The sequence below is a fragment of the Carya illinoinensis genome, chromosome 15 (genome assembly GCF_018687715.1).
Source record: "Carya illinoinensis cultivar Pawnee chromosome 15, C.illinoinensisPawnee_v1, whole genome shotgun sequence".
NCBI classification, from domain to species: domain Eukaryota; kingdom Viridiplantae; phylum Streptophyta; class Magnoliopsida; order Fagales; family Juglandaceae; genus Carya; species Carya illinoinensis.
Window position 1 is genome coordinate 18,398,827 of NC_056766.1, and position 18,073 is coordinate 18,416,899.

An 18,073-nucleotide genomic window follows, 5' to 3' on the forward strand; every position below is an offset into this window, starting at 1 on the left:
CCACCACAAGATAAAGTTCCCAACGAAGAAAGGCATAGGAGTGGTGCACAGCGAGCAAATGGTAGCAAGGGAATGCTACATACAAAAGCTGCAAGGAAAGGAACTTGGCGAGTTCAAGTTGGTATAGTAGGGGAAAGAAAAGCCAACCTCTTTTTTTCCAATGCCACAAAGGGTCAACCAAGTTGAAGCTCTGAGAATCAGTAAGCTGGGCCATTATGGGGTGGGCAAAAGCCCTCTTTTCCTCTTTTCTTTTGCATTTATTGACTCCCCATGTAAAGAACTAACAATGAGAATAATAAAAAGTGATGGTTTTGTGCATGAGAGTGCATGTGTGGATTGAATAACTCAACAGTCCCCTTTGGTGACCAACAGCCACCCATCGTAGTTAATTTCAGCTCTCGCTTGGTTCCTTAGGTTGATACTCCATGTTTGAACCTCAACAATGAAAGGGGGAATACCTCTCCCAAGTGTCCCAGTCCCCCTTTACCACTCAGTTCAAACGGTTTTAGATATTGCGAAGTCACTAAGGTCGATGCTCGGTGTTCAAACCAATCGCCACCCAACGTGGTCAATTTCAGGTCTCGCTTGGTTCCTTAGGTCGACCCTCCATGCTGGAACCTCAATGATGAAAGGGGGAGAACACATCTCCCATGTGTCCCAATCCCCTTTTGCCACCCAGCTCTGTCGATTTCAAATTCTGCCTGGTTCCTTAGATTGATGCTTTACTCTTGAACCATGACAATGAAAGGGGATAACACTTCTCCCAATTGTCCCAAATCCCTCTCACCACCCAGCATGGTCAATTTTAGATCCCATCTAGTTCCTTAGGTTGATGCTCAACATTCAAACCTTGGCAACCAATTACCACTCTGCAGGGTCAACTTTAGATCCCGCCTGGTCCCTTCGGTTAATGCTCCATCTTCAAACCTCAACGATGAAAGGGGGGATACCTCTCCTGAGTGTCCCAGCCCACCTCACCACCCAATGTGGTCAATTTCAGATCCTACCTACTTCCTTAGGTAGATGCTTTGCACTCAAATCTTAGCAACCAATCACCACCTAACACAATAGATTTCAGATCCTGCCTAGTTTCTTAGGTCAATATTCCGCACTTGAATCTTGGCAATCAATCACCACCTAGTGCGATTGATTTCAGTTCCTGCTTGGCTCTTTAAGTTGATACTCTATGCTCGAACTTTGGCAACGAATAGGGGGAACACCTTTCCCAAGTATCCAAGTCCCCCCTCATTACCCAGCTCAATCAATTCCAGATCTTGCCCAGTTCCTTAGGTCGATGCTTCATTCTCAAATCTTGACAACCAATCGCCACCCAGCATGGTTGACTTTAAATCTTGCTTGGCTCCCCAGGCCAATGCCTCATGAAAGTGGGCAAGCATGATGGAAATTCCATGACAAGGTGAATCTCGATAAAACTTTAGACAAAAACAAATCGGGAGGATATGAACTCGCAATTGCTTGAGAAAAGAACGCCAAAAATCACGTTTATTAGATATTCGCATAATTACAAAGTGTTGGGCCAATACAAAGTACCCCCCAGCATCTAGAGGGACAAAAGAAGGAAGAAAAATAAGTGAAATCATGCCAAACATTCAAGGGTGGGAAGCAAGGTTGGGGAAAAAGTCGGGCATCAAGTCACGCCTCAAAGAGTTAAGAGAGTAGCTGAATGCGCTCTCACCTTTTCCAACCCTCGGGAGTACCCTACTACCCGTGGCTCCAAGCCTGGTTACAAAAACTCTTGGCTGCCTCAAGCTGGGGAATGATCTGAGCAAACTTCTCCCTCACCTTTTCCTCTAGGTGGAGTACCGGTGCGTACTCTATACTCTTTTCTTTTGTTTGCAGTTGCCCTTGCAGTAGACTGAAGGCAAGAGGTCTCTTGCCTCAACACCTCTTCTGCACGAAGGTCGAAAGCCTCTTTGCGAAGGTACTTGATCATTCGCTGCAAGTACTCATTCTAGTCCTCAGCCTCCTTACAAGCCCTTTCGACATGCTCCAGTGCAGCCCTAAGTCAGAACATCTCACTATACACCCTGCTGCCCAGAGCTCGTAGAGCCTCAGCCTCATTCTTAGCCTCATCTCGACTGTCCACAACCCATGCCGCCACAAATTCAATGCCTTGTTAGTTGAAAGGATGATATGAAATCAAAACATGAGGCCCAGTCAGTGAATGAGACAAAACAGGGGGGAGAGGGAACTTATTGAGGAGAGGATGTCGTTTAGCTGGTTGACCATCGCCTTAATTGCCTCAACCCTAGCCTCATTTGTGCTCAACCTAGAATGGTGGGACAACAAGGTGCCATCCCCACCCAGAGGCATCGAGCCCCTAGAAGGACGAATGGAGAAGGTCGTGGTCGCAAAGACATTAATCTTCTTGCTCTCCAACCTTGGAGGAAGGCTGTCATCCACCAGGTTGGTCAGTCTAGAAACTTCACTAGAATCAATAACCGAGGAGGTGTCATGCTTGATTGACAAGTCGGAAGAAGGAAAGATGCCGAGGACCAATCCTAGCTTAGCATCACGGAGTTGTCACTAGAAAGGTCTTTGGGAACAGTTGGCTGGGGAGGAGTCATGCCCATGAAAGCAGCAATTGAACCAGTTCTGGAAGGGCTTGGACCATCACCATCTCCACCCTAAACAATCCCCTCTGGTTGGTAGGAGGCCCCCCTAGAGCAAATGAGGCTTCCTGGCCGATGTCTCCTACGACATGGGAACACTCGGGAATGCCAAACCCAACTCACGCAAGGCCTCAAGGAACGCGGCCTCCAATTCCTCGTCATTCCTGGAAGAAAGAAGGGGTAGATGTGGCCTCCAAGGAGAAGATCAAGGCTGCCCCAAGCTGAAAGTAGGTTCCTCTAATTCAAAAAAGTCTACCTCGCCCTCTTGGCAAAATATCTTGGCCAAACTCCACGACGGGCCATCCGATGGCCACTTCATTCCTCATGGCATCAAGTGTGCCCCAAGTAAGTCCTAACCCACCATGTGAGATCAATCGTGTGTGAGTGAACATAAACTCTTGGACAATCAGGTCTAGATACTACTCCTCAGTGGACTCCAGGACCATGTGCCACATCATGCAGCATGACATCAAGATCCTCCAGGCATTGGTGTGCACCTGAGTCGGGGCCATGCCTTGGAAGTCCAAGATGTCGAATATCAGATGACAAAAAAGGAGCCTCACGCCCCGTAAGAACATTCCGAAGTATAGGGCCACCTTCTTGGCGTTGCCCTCAACTTCAACGGCCCTGCTGCCCGAAGCTGGAACCTCCACCGAGTCTAAGATTGCATATGTGCAGAGCAACACATCAAGGGCAGTGAGTTCGATGAAGGTGAACAACCCATGTCCATCATAGGAGAGAGGTTTTTTACAGGAAGGAGTCTTGGTGGCCATCAGAAACAGACCTGGAAAATAAGGTCAAAGCAGGATTGCTAGGGAAAGAGAAGAATGTGATGGCAAAGGGAAACAAGAGTAGAAAAACAAGCAAAGACAATCACAGAGGTAGAAACGAGGAATAAATAGAGAAGGAGTGACGATTCAGAAGCCCCAACGGAAAGAGTGATTGGATGTGAAAATGCGATGATTGAGCGAGGACTTGAGACAGGAGACGTATAGCAGTGATGCGAATCCAAAAGGGGAAGTGGGAGCGTGGGGAAAAATAAAATTTCTACCACGTGGGAGTGGCAGAAATTTGGAGGATAACTGGAAAGGAGATCTTGAACCCAGTTGGGCTGAGCCCAGGCCTCCCACTCTAAAGCCTGCAGTCCATGACTAGGTAGGACCGAGAAAGGGCAAGAAAGAAGGCCTAATAGGCCCAAAGGAGGGGGAAAACTACAGAAAATCTCCCTAGTCACACCTCATTAATAAGGGACAGATAGGCCGGAATCCTATCTCCTATCAGATGGGCTGCATTGAATGTTGCTTGAGTGGCTAGCCTCAAAGCTGCATTGAATGCGACACCATGCCATCCGAGACAAGAGTGATCATTACAAAGACAAAAGGGTCTCATGTGGATTGGATGTAAAGGGAGAAATGCTGACAATGGAAGAGAAGTTACACACTCGATCATTCTCGCTAGCTTTTTCCATAACTTCTTTCTTCCTTTGCTCCTTCAAGAAAACTTTGACTTTGGTATCAGAGGTGACACGACCATCACTCGCTGCCCTTTCCTTCCACTCTCGCAAGTACAGTAGCGTTGTCGTTGCCTGGTGACTATAAGACACGCTTCAACACACACATTAATAAATATTATTAAGAACATATCATTTTAATACATTATTTTAACATAGGATCCACACTTTTGCAAAAATCTATAAAACTTTGGTCTCCACTTCACCTATTTACTATTTAGAAAAAATGTTTTTAACTTTTTAATATCCAAACATCATCAATCTATCTCTTCACAGCTACTCAATTATTTCATATTACCAATCTCATTGACATTTGCTCTTATAGTTGAATGGCCATGACCACTTCTTTAAAGAGTAAGGATTAGAGCATGAAGGGAATGAGAACAATACCCCAAAATCATAAGGCAAAGAAAAAAACAACCAAAACAAGGGAAGGTGATAACCCTAGTTTGTAGCCAGGGGTGGAACTAGGAATGTTTTGTTAAGGGCCAACCGAAGTAAATATAAAAGTATGTAACTTCTTATAGTCTACCTCTTTATGAGTACGCGTGCAGTATCAAAGATATGTTTACCAAATAACTTGTAAAAAGAGACTTGGATATTCCTTGCCTCTTAAGAGATGTTAAAAAATAAAAAAAATAAAAAATCAATGTGAGAATGTGATATTTTATTAATGACAAAAACAAAAGGTGTAAGTATGAAAAAATTATTAAAAAACTAAAAGAAATCTTGAAAATTAAGTACTAAGTGAGATTATTGAAAACTTATGGGGCAGTAAATTTTCTTTGTGTTGATAACATCTTAAAAATATCTATATAATAAAACTCACCTGTGTAGCCAAAAATACTTTGCCAATAAAAATCTCATCCTCGTCATTCCCCACTCATCATATCTAAAATTAAGAGACCTTAAGAAACTCTAAAGTCATGGAAGGAATCCAAAGTCTAGCAGGCACATCACTATAGAATGACTTCTAGGGAAAGATATAGTGAAAAATAGAGTTCATTAAGATGAGAAAATATTTAAAAAAGAGCAATTCCTCCAATAGATCCTTGCCGTTGACTTCTTTTGACCGTGCTGCTTCGTGTTCGGATGACCATTTCATGAACTTCTACCCCCGAAGGAGGGGGCATGGAAAAAGGAAATTGCTAGAGAAGAAAAATATTCATTAGGAATAAAGAGCATGGTATTGATTTTCGTGCCAAGTCAAAGATAATTTAAATAGTTTAAAAAGAATAAAATTAAATTAAAAATTAAAAAAATTAATAAAAATATATTTTATAATGTGTGTAGATAATAAATAAAAAAAATTTTAGATTTTTATTACGTATAAGCAAAGTCACGTACTAATCTGCGTACAAATACTAATTCATTCATATTTAAAATTTAAATTAACACTATTTTTAATAAAATTTACTTTTTGATTAATTTTAATAAATTAGTGCACATGTTAGTGCACAGTTATGCTTGCAACTAGATTTTTCCAAACTTTTAATTTATTCTGACTATTCCAACCAAAATTTGTTTATTTTTGTTCTAAAAAGAATGATAAACCCATTTTCCAATATTAAGCTCTTTTTCCTAAGGGTATAAATTCGAAAATAAGTTTGCTTCCTCTTTTTCTTAATACTCCTATTTGTTTTTTTTTTTTTTTTTTTTGATATTTCCTATAAAACAAAACTCGAATTTAATAAAGTTAGTTAGGAATGACAATAGCCAATGGGAAGATTGGGGGCTGGGGGTGTGACCCTTCAATTTTGTGAAAAGCTAATTGTGGAGAGTTTTTATAATTTTAACAATTTATTTTTTAGAAAAACAAAGAAATTCAATATTTTATATTTTATCACATATGATCAGTTCAAAAAGGACAAAAAATCTCAAGTCTTGTTTGGATTTGACTAGGGGCATAACGGGTTCGGTTCAGTCTTGATTTGGACAAAAATTAGAACCAAATCGGTATGCATCAGTTTTGTATTTTTCAAAACTAATTACGTACCAGTTATTCTCATAAACAAATTGTGGAGAGTTTTTGGTTATTTTAACAATTTTGTTTTGTTAGAAAAACAAAGAAATTCAACATTTTATATTTTATCACATTTGATCCATTCAAAAAGAACCAAAAAAATAAAAATAAAAAATCTCTAAGTCTTGTTTGGATTTGACATTTTATATATATATATATATATATATATATATTCCTTTCATAAATATTCAAAAACATTTCCCTGTATATATTTTATTTGGTTGTTAAATTAAATTTAACTTATTTTAAATTAATTATTAGCGAGACTCCTTAATTTTTTTAATTTTTTTAAAAAAGTTAAATTTATTTCAACATATTTCATATATTTTAAATTAAAAATTTAAATTCATCTCAATTTAAAAAATTAAATCTATTTTAATATGACTTAAAAATATTATTATTTATAATTCAACTCAACTCATATCAATATTTAAATATAACCTTAATTATCCAATTAAAGATATTTCTCAAAGCACCTAAACGTTGAAATAAAATCTTAAAATCAGTAATTTGAAGAAAAGTTGAAAAATCTTAAACAAAGATATTTTTTTTGTTGGCAAATTTTTTATTTTATTTATGTTTTGTTTTTAATTATTTATTGCCGTGTAAAACATTCTCCCAACAAATTTTCTATCTAAAATATGGCTAAAACAAACGTATGCGGTCCCAGTTTCCGAGTCATCTCCATCTGCTACGCGTGTTTGAACAAGCTGCTGCTGTTAATGCATGGAATGGAGTCCAAGCCCGGTCGAGCGTACTTTTTACACTGTTCTTTACGCAGAAACACACGCATTCACACCCCAAAAAGCTCGAATGAAAGGACATCTGTGTTTGTTGAAGGAGTGTTGGGGTCAAAAGTCCCAGAAGATTTTAAAGTTTTTAAGGCAAGACAATCCCACCACGACTCAAAGTCTCCCCCCCTTAGTCTAGTCTTCTGCTGTTGCAGTCCAGTCAACTCAACCTACCCCCATGGATACGCCAACATTTTTCTTCTTGAATAATTCTGAGCGTCAGCCACCATTTGGCTTTAGCCGAAGCACACCTTACGTGGTGTGCTAGTAAAATGACATTTATGTCCTTGAAAAACATAACGTCAGAGGATCATTAATCTAGGATTTCAAACTTCCCCCTCCTTCTCTCATCTCGTCTCCGAATCCTCCCCTCCCCATCCATATCCCCTCGCTAGGGCAAACCCACCCCCATTCGAATCTGAAGAAACGTTGTACCTCCTCCTCTCCGAATCATCCCCACCCCCCCACGAGCAAACCCTCTTCCCCCCCATCCCAATCCTCTCCCCCATCCCGACCCCTAACCCCCGCGTCGCCCAGAAAACCCACCCCCATTCGAATCTGTCCTGCAAAATACGAGCTGGTTCGTCGCGTCACATCACCTTCCTCTGTCATATTTGTTTCACCGGCGCTTGCTCAGTCGCATAGGTAAATGTTGTACCTAGTTTTCCTTTCAAATGATTATCAAATAATTTACTGAGAAATTTGTTTTGTTGAGTATTGTGAGATGGGTTTCGAAAGAGATGGGTTTCGATAGAGATGGGTTTCGATTTGTTTTGGGTTTCGATAGAGATGGGTTTCGGAAGAGATGGGTTTCGAAAGAGATGGGTTTCGGAAGAGATGGGTTTCGATAGAAACTGGTTTCGAAAGAGATGGGTTTTGAAAGACCTAGGGCAAACACATTGCAAACCTTATTTTCTGCTTGACGAGCTCGGTTTCACAAACATTATCATTTACATTTTGAAGTCGAACAAAAGAGGGATAATTGTTCTGGTACTCTGCCTTTTCCTTAAGACTCTTTTTTATTAGATCATTGTATCTAGTTATGGTAGTGCTATATTATAATTTTTCGATGATTATTAGTTTGATCTGTGTAGTGGAAAAAAGTACCAAAATAAATTACACAACTCAATAGTTTTGGTTGTGCATAAAACAAAATAAAACCGAGAATAATGTGATGAATCATGAAAAAACTTTGCTAATAATTGGAATGGCTCACACCTGCTGCATGTGATGAATCATGCAAATAATTTACGCGTTTCATGAAATATTTATAATACATGAAAGTGATACTCATTAAATGTGCATAGCTTGTATCAAATATGGATTGCCCAAATGTGTATTGGGTGTTTGCTTTTAGTTAGTTTATCTGTTTTCAACCTGATGTTGTTGGTTAAGTTTACTTGATAAGGAAAATATCTGACATATTTGATCCAAAGGCCTGTTTGTATTGGCATGCCAAGTGGTGCGTATTCTAATGGACATGCTTACTGTTTTGTTGTTCATGAAGAATGAACTGGATAGACTGTATTTGTGCAGGGGTTCAAGTCTGTTTATTTGGTTTTGCTAGTGATTTTCTGCATCTTTCTTCAGCAGTCATTCATTAGGCTCTATTACCGTGTACTGGATTATCAAAATTAGATAGACTCTTGTGTTTGTACTTGTCATTCGATTTTTTGAAGGTGGCATGGCATCATCCCAATCATCATCTTCATTTGGTGATTTTGTGATGGAATCACCAACTTGTTGGTGTGGCTTGAAAACACAACTAAAGACATCCCGCACTAAGTCTAATCCGTTCAGAAAATTTTTTGCTTGCCCAAAATATGATACGGTAAAACAACTAATCCTTAGTCATAATATCTTAAAATATTCATGCTTCCAGCCTATTCGTGTTAATAATTGGGAGTTTGAACTGGTTGCAGGGCGATGCAAGATGTGAATTCTTCGTGTGGACGGATATATATCTTTTGCTAGATCAAAACATTCGGACTAGAGAGACTAAAGTTTGGACTATGTGGGATGAGGTCTTGCTACGAGAGTGCCAAGTGCAGAAAAGGGAGGAGAAAGTAAATGAGAGAGAGAGAAGCCTGAAAAAATCTAATAGAACATTATTGTGTTTGTATTGGATTCTCACAGCTGTAATAATTATAGCTTGGTTTGGATAAATTGGAAGTTGACTGTCATGTATGGAAACTTTTCATTTTGTGCTTGTTCCCGACATGTAATTTGTGTCTGTAATAGTTTTGGTTATGATGTACAACCAAGGGAAATTTTCAGCCACCTTGTATAATTATTTAGCTCTTTAATTAATGAATATATGTTTCAACTTCGTATCCATTTAGATTCTGCTATTGAGTAGCATCCAGAAATACCAATTAAACTATTTGGCTAATACCTCCGTGGGTTTATATGCCTGTGTAAGTTTCCAGCCACCTAACCACCATCCATGAAATATGGTCCCCTTGGTTTGAGTTAGTTAGGACAGTTGATGTATTTCTGGAATTTGAAGAAGAATACCAAAGGGAATAACTAATACCGTGACTTGCATACATTAGAATCAAACTTAAATGTATTACATCCAAGTCATACGTATAAGCCAACAGAAAGTTAAATACATTCGGATCATTAAATTTGTTCTATAAAATTCATAATCATGTAGATGGGTGACTTTGTGTTTCCCAAAAATCAATTCAGTGCTACTCTTCTGCCCAAAAAACAAATGCATGATCCAGAAAGTTGTCGCTGGATATGTTGCCGTGCATCTTAAAGCCGCCTAACCAAGACATATCTCCCTCCTGAGTTGAAGATCAACAAAATGATCCCAAGTAGTTCTGCTCATATACAAAGCAAAAATTAATGAATAAATAGACAATCTTGGTAAGCCGAATTTCATAATATGTTCTATAAACTGGAACCACAACAACAGTTTGCACTATAAACTCCCACAATAATTCTCATTTCACAAATACAAAACTTAAACAACTTATAAATTTGTTTCATGAAATCTTCAACGTCTACAAAAAAGGTTGAGGTTCAAGGATATCAAACCTTCAACTTTGTACCACCTATATTTTCCATAGCAACCTACTCTTCATACTGCCACCTCTGCAGCTCAACACCACTGCCTAGATTTAGAAGTAAGGCCCAAAAATGCAAAAAGTCAAAAAAAAAATGTTGCAAATCTGTAAAACAAGCCTATTGTATAGAGAACTCACACCTGTTACATATCTCCAAAAGCTTTGTTAACCATCAGCCCCTTTTCATACCCCACTGCACTATAAATTATTGTTCATCACAAGTGGTTAATAGAAATGTTCCAAAAACTCCCTCCATAATTACACAACATTTTCCACTTGGTCATGCATCTGAAAAATCAACACAACAGTCACCCATCCAAAATAGAGCACATATATTATCCATGATGACTCCAGCATTAGACCACATCAAAAATGGTCACCCATCTGGAAAAAAAAATTAATATACACTATCAAGTTTACCTTTCAATAAATAAACAACCAACCAACTAGATTAACTCAGTCATCGACCAAAATGCATTTAACAGAAAGTGTGAGAGGTAGAACAATGTGTATAACACCTCTTCATTCCCCAATGGCAGCCCTTGTGTGAGAACACTGTTTTGTGTTCCAGCATCACCAACTCCCGCATCACGTTCAACTCCCTCATCTAGCTGAGATGCCGGGCTGTTCAAGAATGTTGTTTCATTCTCAAATATCAGCCTGCAAGTCTAACCATTCATAAAGGACAAAAATTAAAAATCATGCACATATATTACTTAAAGTTAATATAAACTTTACTAATGTTTAATATGTTAAAATAATTACCGTTTTCCTTTTTCTCTTTGTTGCCAACTTCTCCAATGGCGGAACCTTTCTCTTAATTGGGGGTCTCCCTTTCCCTCGGACCACATGGGGGCTTAATAGCTTCTTTCCCTTATCCGTTAAACTGTTGTGGCCGACCAAGGTTGATTCAGAATTGTTGCATCGACGTACATCTTCATCATCACATTTCGAATCAAAGTCATCGACGTACCGTAGGAAAGCATTCACACGCTCAGAACTTGGGGATATTTTTGTTGCTAGTTTCATGCATCGTTTAACCACCATCTCATACCTCCGTGCATCTCCACTAGCCCGACAGTCATCATAACTACTTGGGATCAATGTATATCTCCGTTTCTCGTCCTTTCTCCATCGATCCAAGACATATCTTTCTGGCAACACACTAATCCTCTTAAACTGACAAACTCTAAGTGCATGCCTACATAGAATTCCCCTCATCTCAAATAGAGCACATGTGCATTTCAATTCGCACTCCTCTTCATTATAATAAATTGTGTAGTGGACTATTTTTGTGCAGTCATCAAAAGCTATTTCATCCAAAATATCGAAGGTTGAAATGCACCCCTGCTGGGAGACCATTGTGCAATTACAACACATTAAGCCCATCAACTCTTTTTGGAACTCTTTAAACTTTGTTGCCGTGTATACTTTCTGAAACTGCTTCTCAAAGTTGAAAGGGGACACACAAGGGATCGTTTGGTTAATAGAGTTGAAATCAGCCGTGGTCTCCACCTCTACCTTTTTCCTGAGAGCATTATCGAATTGGTCGACAAATTCCTTCAACGTCGTTCCAGAATGGACATACCCGTCGAAAAAAGCATTCATGCTTTCTGAACGTTGGGTCGTGCTTATACCAGCCCAAAATACGTCTTTCAAATAAACTGGAACCCAAAAGGTCCTTTCCTCGTATAAGGACTTGAGCCAATTATTCTCTCTTAAATGATACGTATCAAGTAGTTGACCCCACCTCTCCTCAAATTCCATGGAGGTATGTGAATCATACAAAGCAGCCTGAATGGAGGATTTCAACCCTAAGCTGAAATGGGAGTGAGACCCTAACTTCTCGGGAAGTTTGCGCATTATATGCCATAGACAATATCTATGGCGGGTTCCCGGAAATACAAGGGCAATTGCATTCTTCATTGCCCGGTCTTGGTCCGTTATGATCGCCTTCGGCGCTCGACCGTTCATGCAGTCCAACCACATTCTAAACAACCAAATGAAGGTGTGTGTGTCCTCACTTGACAACAAGCCTGCCCCTAGTAATATGGATTGGCCATGATGATTAACACCGACAAATGGAGCAAAAGGCATTCCGTATCGATTTGTTAGGTACGTTGTGTCGAATGTCACAACGTCCCCGAAACACTCATAAGATGCTCGACAACGTGCATCGGCCCAAAAAACATTTCTTAGCCGTCCCTCATCATCAACGTCGATGTCATAAACGAAACCATCATTCTTCTGTCTCATTCTTTGGAAATAAACCCTGAGTGCTTCACCACCTCCTTTTCCCAACCTTAAATGTCTAGACTTATCAATGAAATTCCGACAATCTTTCTCTTGAAATTCTAGGTTTTCAAACCCCCCCGCATCAACTACCAGAGAATAATAATTATTATTCATTCGGATACTGGCTCTGTCATTTAGCTCAAGAATTCTTTGACTATATTCATCTAGAACCTTGTGTGATCTTAAGAGTCTAGTCTTCTTGGAGCTCACAGTGATATGGTTGTGTGTATTCTCAACAGTGGTGACAAGCCATTTTTCATTTTGTTTCAAAGTGGCATTTACCTTCGCCTTGCAATCCGTCTTAGTCGTTGGCTGTGGCTTAGATATATCCTTGTGCTTCGGTTGGTATTTTCCTCCACGAGCACAACCAACTGTGACATACACAGGCCGACCATCATCATCTCTCTTCGTCCTCTGTGTCCTTACACCGAATCCCTCTTGCTTAGCATATTTCTTATAGTACCCCAAAAGCTCTTTTACACTCTCGAATTCCATCCCAGATCTTGGAGCATCAACCCGTACCTCATCATCCGGGACAACGGTGCTACCCTCCAAGTCTTCTTCTATGTCGAAGTACATTTCTAAAGATGAAAATAGCGGAATGGATTAGACCTCATTCAATCAGAGCATCATTAAAGTGAAAGCATACAGAACTTAAATACCATCAGCAGCATCATCAAATGTACAACCAACATTTTCTGAGAACTCTGGGCATTCGGGAAATTCTTGCAAAGAAGCATATGGATTGCCCGACGAAGGGTACTACATTGTACAACCAATGCAAAAAAAATTATAGGTGTTAGTTTGGAAACATGACTTCATCCAAATTTTTGGCAAAAAATTTGGGAATTTAGGGTAAGTAATACTTGGCATGGCTCTTCAACTCGATTAAAGTCATCCGGATTACTCGGTTGAGGGTAGGACATATTTACATCAACTTGATTCTGTAATTATGGAAATAGTTAGATTCATGAGCATCGAGTTCAAACACCCTTCGGATTTAAACTCGAAGTTTCCCAAAAATCAGCAATATATAAAGACAACCAACAGCCCATGCTTTAATTAATAAATTAAATTAATCACTTCATGCTGAAACATGGACATAAACATACTAATGATGAAGAAACTTTCTGCAGAGTATCCTTTAGATCTTATACAAATAAACTGCATGAAACCAGGATAGTTTAATAAAAATATCCTAAGGCCATCAACACTGCATGGGAAATACAATTCAGCTATAACAAATGAAAAACATAACACATCGATATTTATATTCCAAATTCATTTTAAAATTCACTTCATATTAATAGGTATATGGGCAGCTCTTTTTCTTACATGCATAAAAACCTACACTGCTTATTTCTTATTTTCTTAAGCATCTTGGTTATCATAATGATTACCATTCCTTAACCATATATGCTTGTGTTCACTGCTCATAACATTCACTGTGAGAATCCTATTTAAAATCAAAAAGATTATGTGATGAATCTCTATCATATTCGCATATAAAAACATTACTTGGTTATCATACGATCAACCACTTCGTATTTTAAACAAAATGCACGACTCAAAACTTCTACAAAGCATTTTGCAGATCCTCATGGCTCCATTCAGTTCCATATAATGGTTAATAATTTTCCCACAAACTATGCACATAATATAACATGGATAGTAAAATGCAGGAAATCATGTCACTTGTTCGGAAGATTTCTTTGAAAATCAATTAAGTTCAGTAAACTCACCTGGAACCACTGGCAAAAAAAAAAATTCGTGATATTCTAAGTAGCACCTCTTGATAGACCAATAGACTATCAAAAAAGAAGTTATAGGTAGCCACACTGAGGCAGGGTGGAGCGTGTCCAAGCCCCCAATGAGTCCACTCAGTCAGACCAACTTACAATCTCAGACTCAGTACCCCACCCACATCCCTCTCAGTTTCTGCACACACTCACAAAGACACACCCCTTGCTTCTAGACAATTAGAAGTTAAACTAAATCACTCCAGTACAATAAAAACGATGCCTTTCAAAACTTTAATGAAAACAGAGGTCATTAACAGCAGAAAGTTTGGTTTTTTCTCCATGCCCTAACTCTTTCGAAACCCTTCTCACAATACCCTTTTACTGCACCTCTCTCAGTAAACAATAACAACTTAATCAAATGGAACGAAAAACTGAACAACTTTTTACCGTTGACCAGGGACGGCGGCGAAACAGAGGAACATCGGACGGCTTTGTTACTCGGGGTTTATGTGCGATTTGCTCTGCCAGAGGAGCACTCAGGGAGTGGTGGCGCTTTGCAGGAAGAGGAAGATCGCTTGGTGTCGCTGAACGGAGAGACGACGGCGTCGCAGGGCGGCGCTGGGCAGAGGAAGGTGATGCGACGCGGGTAGGCTAGGGAGGAGCTCTTTCGCGGGACAAATTCGAATGGGGAAGCAAATGACGAAAAGCCAATCAAACCGAATTACAAAACATACACAAAACGCACCGTTTCGTTAAAAAAAAAAAAAAAAAAGGCAGCCACGTAGGGTGTGCACTGTGTGCAGCGCTATAGTGGCTGCTCTATAGCATTACTCTTTCTTCTTTTTCCCATTTCTTTCGAATTTCCTTCAACCCAAAAACCCAAGTACTCTCTCTTTACAATTACTTGTGAAATCTGTCCTTTTTCTGGAATCTCCTCTGTGTCTTCCTCATTCGGTTTTCGTCCCACCTGAAACCAAAACAACCATTGTATTTGTCCCATGCGTATGTGTAGTTGAGAAACAACGGTCGAAACATTTCTCGGCACTTGGCTAAGAATGAAGAAGCGTGAGGAAAGCATCCCTCTACTCCATTTCTCCTTGTTTTTCATGTTCTTTTTCTGTCCTTTGGTCTTCTCTGAACTACCCTCAAACCAAAGAAACGCTATGATCGATCTTTCTAATCTCCTTAACAAAACAGATTTATCATGGAATATTAGCAAGGAACCATGTTCGTGGAACAGAGTTACCTGCAGCTCCGGGAATTCTTCCATAACAGAAATCTCTTTTTCGGGCTTTTCCCTCTCTTCCTCAGACTTTCTGCCTCGTCTTTGCAAGATAGATTCTTTGAGGAGTATTGATGTCTCCAACAACGCTCTGACCTTAATCCCGGAGGGATTCATCAAGGATTGCGGTAAGATTGGAGGGCTGGAGCTCTTGAATATTAGCAGAAACAGGTTGGTTGGTCCTCTACCTACTTTTCAAGGATTCGTTGGGTTGAAGTTCTTGGACCTGTCTTTCAATTCATTGAATGGAAACATTAATTTACAGTTAGATGGATTGATTGCCCTCAAAAGTTTGAATCTTAGTGCCAACCATTTCAGTGGCCTTATCCCTACCAATCTTGGGAAAGCCATGGATTTAGAGCAGCTTGAGCTCTCTGCGAATGCCTTTGAAGGTCGAATTCCTGATCAAATAATGGGTTACCAGAATTTGACTCTGATTGACTTAGGTGTAAATAATCTTTCCGGCCCTGTTCCTGATAGAATTAAAGACCTCTCTAAATTGGAAGTTTTGATTCTATCTTCCAATAACTTCAGGGGGCAAATCCCAGCAGCCATTTCAAATATCAGAACCCTTTCACGTTTTGCAGCCAATCAAAACCACTTTGAAGGTACTATTCCCAGTGGAATTACAAGATTCCTCAAGAACTTAGACCTTAGTTATAACAAGTTAAACGGGTCGATTCCTACAGACATGTTGTCGCCGTCAAATTTGCAGTCTGTAGATTTGTCTTATAATTTGTTAAACGGATTGATACCTTCAAACATATCTCCAAGTTTGGTCAGGTTGAGATTGGGAAGCAATTCTCTTGATGGGCCAATCCCTTCTTCGGTGTTTGGAAAACTTGAGAAGTTGATGTACCTAGAGCTGGAAAACAATAGCTTGACCTAACTTATACCTCCGGAGTTGGGTTCTTGCCTGAGCTTGGCACTGTTGAATTTGGCAGGCAATAACCTGACTGGTACTTTACCGGGACAGTTGGGAAATCTAAGCCATCTTCAAGTTATGAAGCTTCAATCCAATAGGCTGGTTGGAGAAATCCCGGTTGAAATTGCTCTACTACAGAAATTGTCTACACTGAATGTCAGCTGGAATTTGCTGAACGGTTCAATACCTTCTTCGATTTCAAGCATGCGAAACCTTGTTAACGTGAATTTACAAGGTAACAGTCTCAGTGGTTCGATACCATACGATATTTCCCATTTGAATTCTCTGTTAGAACTCCAGCTCGGAGAAAACCAACTTACCGGTGCGATTCCAGTGATGCCGACAACATTGCAGATTGCTCTAAATCTCAGCAGCAACCTCCTTGTGGGACCTATTCCATTTAGTTTTTCACGGCTTACAGGATTAGAAGTTTTGGATCTCTCAAACAATCGATTGACAGGGGAAATTCCACAGTTTCTGACTGAAATGAGATCCTTGACACGGTTGGTACTTTCTAATAATCAACTATCTGGAAATATTCCAAAGTTTCCGTCATGGCTTACTGTTAATGCAAGTGGAAATGAGCATCTTATTAACACTTTAACATCAAACACTTCACCAAAATCAGCCAAGAAGGGAAAATCAGTTGCCGCTTCGATTCTGGTCGGGTTTGCAGCAACTCTTTTCACTGTTGGGGTAGTCACAGGCCTTGTAATATCAATCTCAAGACGATATTACAGGGTTAATGATGAACAACCACAATCAGCAGAGCATCTTTGTAATGAACCGACTCAATAATTCTAAGGTTGAGATATTAATAATTTTTAAATTATTAGGCCTAAATTATATTTAATGGGTCATATTAGATAAGCTCACGAGCGATAAATTATTGAGGTTGATTAAAAATTTTAGTTGGGCTGAATAACTAGGTTAAATTCTATTTATTATTTATTGAATGAGTTAGACTTATTTTAGAATTTAAAGATCGGTCATTAGAAATTTCTTTCAATTTAAAATCATCACTGATTGAAGTTTTCTATATAGTCTCAGTCATTGCCAATCCTATACTAAATGAGCTACTAAATTACATTTTTAAATTCAAATTCTCTTCTTAAATGATTGTGATTGAGTCCAACTCGAACTTATCGGCATCCTCTTCCAACAAACATACAACTCTACAAGTCATCTTCACGTTAAAACTCTTTAACCAGTTCAACTCAAGCTAGTCGTCATCCTCTTGCAAAATTCTCTATAAATAGCTCCCTTCCAAAAATCCGTAGGATAGAGATATATATGGATTTGTGTAATCTTTATGAGGATTTCTTGTTCTTAATGAATTTTGATAGGTTTAGAATTTTTACAAAGATGTAGAAAATTTACTTATTGAGATATGTTGTTAATGCTTGAGAAAGATTAATGAATAAATTAGAGACCTGATTATCTACAATAAGAAATAATTGCAATTAATTCAAGTAGGAAATTTGCATAGGATCAGTTATAGTGAATTGGAAACCCTAGAAGCTTGTTTCATTGATCTCAACTTGCTTATTTAATTTCGTTATTTTAAACTCTCTAGTTCAACAATTCATTCTAATTATTTTAAATTGTTGTACAAAAACTCTCATGCATGTATTAGTATCACATATTATTTATTAAGAACAAGATAGAGTTCTAATGTAGGTCGTTAAAAAAAAAAAATCAAAACATTTAAACGGCAAAAACATATAAAATAAAAAAAGGGTACAATCTAGAAACACAAGTTCTTGATTTTTAAAAATGGTTTCATTCGAGTTCT

At 38.9% G+C, this 18,073-nt stretch overlaps 1 protein-coding gene and 1 pseudogene across 1 annotated transcript; one reads left to right on the top strand and one right to left on the bottom strand.

Annotated features, from left to right (window-relative positions):
• Nucleotides 1–10,480: 10,480 nt before the first annotated feature.
• On the bottom strand, nt 10,481–13,255 carry LOC122296726 (protein FAR1-RELATED SEQUENCE 6-like). Its single transcript, XM_043106524.1, has 4 exons — nt 13,196–13,255; nt 12,992–13,091; nt 10,800–12,910; nt 10,481–10,702 (listed from the first exon to the last, which is right to left on the bottom strand). Exons 1-4 carry the CDS (start codon nt 13,253–13,255, stop codon nt 10,481–10,483), a joined length of 2,493 nt encoding a protein of 830 aa, XP_042962458.1.
• A 1,856-nt stretch (nt 13,256–15,111) lies between these two features.
• LOC122295773 lies at nt 15,112–17,113 on the top strand (annotated as a pseudogene).
• The last annotated feature ends 960 nt before the right edge of the window (nt 17,114–18,073 follow it).

Bases quoted from the DNA above. Each gene is read 5' to 3' on its own strand.
- LOC122296726 (XM_043106524.1), bottom strand. From the start codon at position 13,255: ATGTCCTACCCTCAACCGAGTAATCCGGATGACTTTAATCGAGTTGAA. The intron at 13,092-13,195 runs GTATTACTTACC...TGTACAATGTAG, and splicing joins GAGTTGAAGAGCCATGCCAA to TACCCTTCGTCGGGCAATCC. The intron at 12,911-12,991 runs GTATTTAAGTTC...TTTCATCTTTAG, and splicing joins ATTTGATGATGCTGCTGATG to AAATGTACTTCGACATAGAA.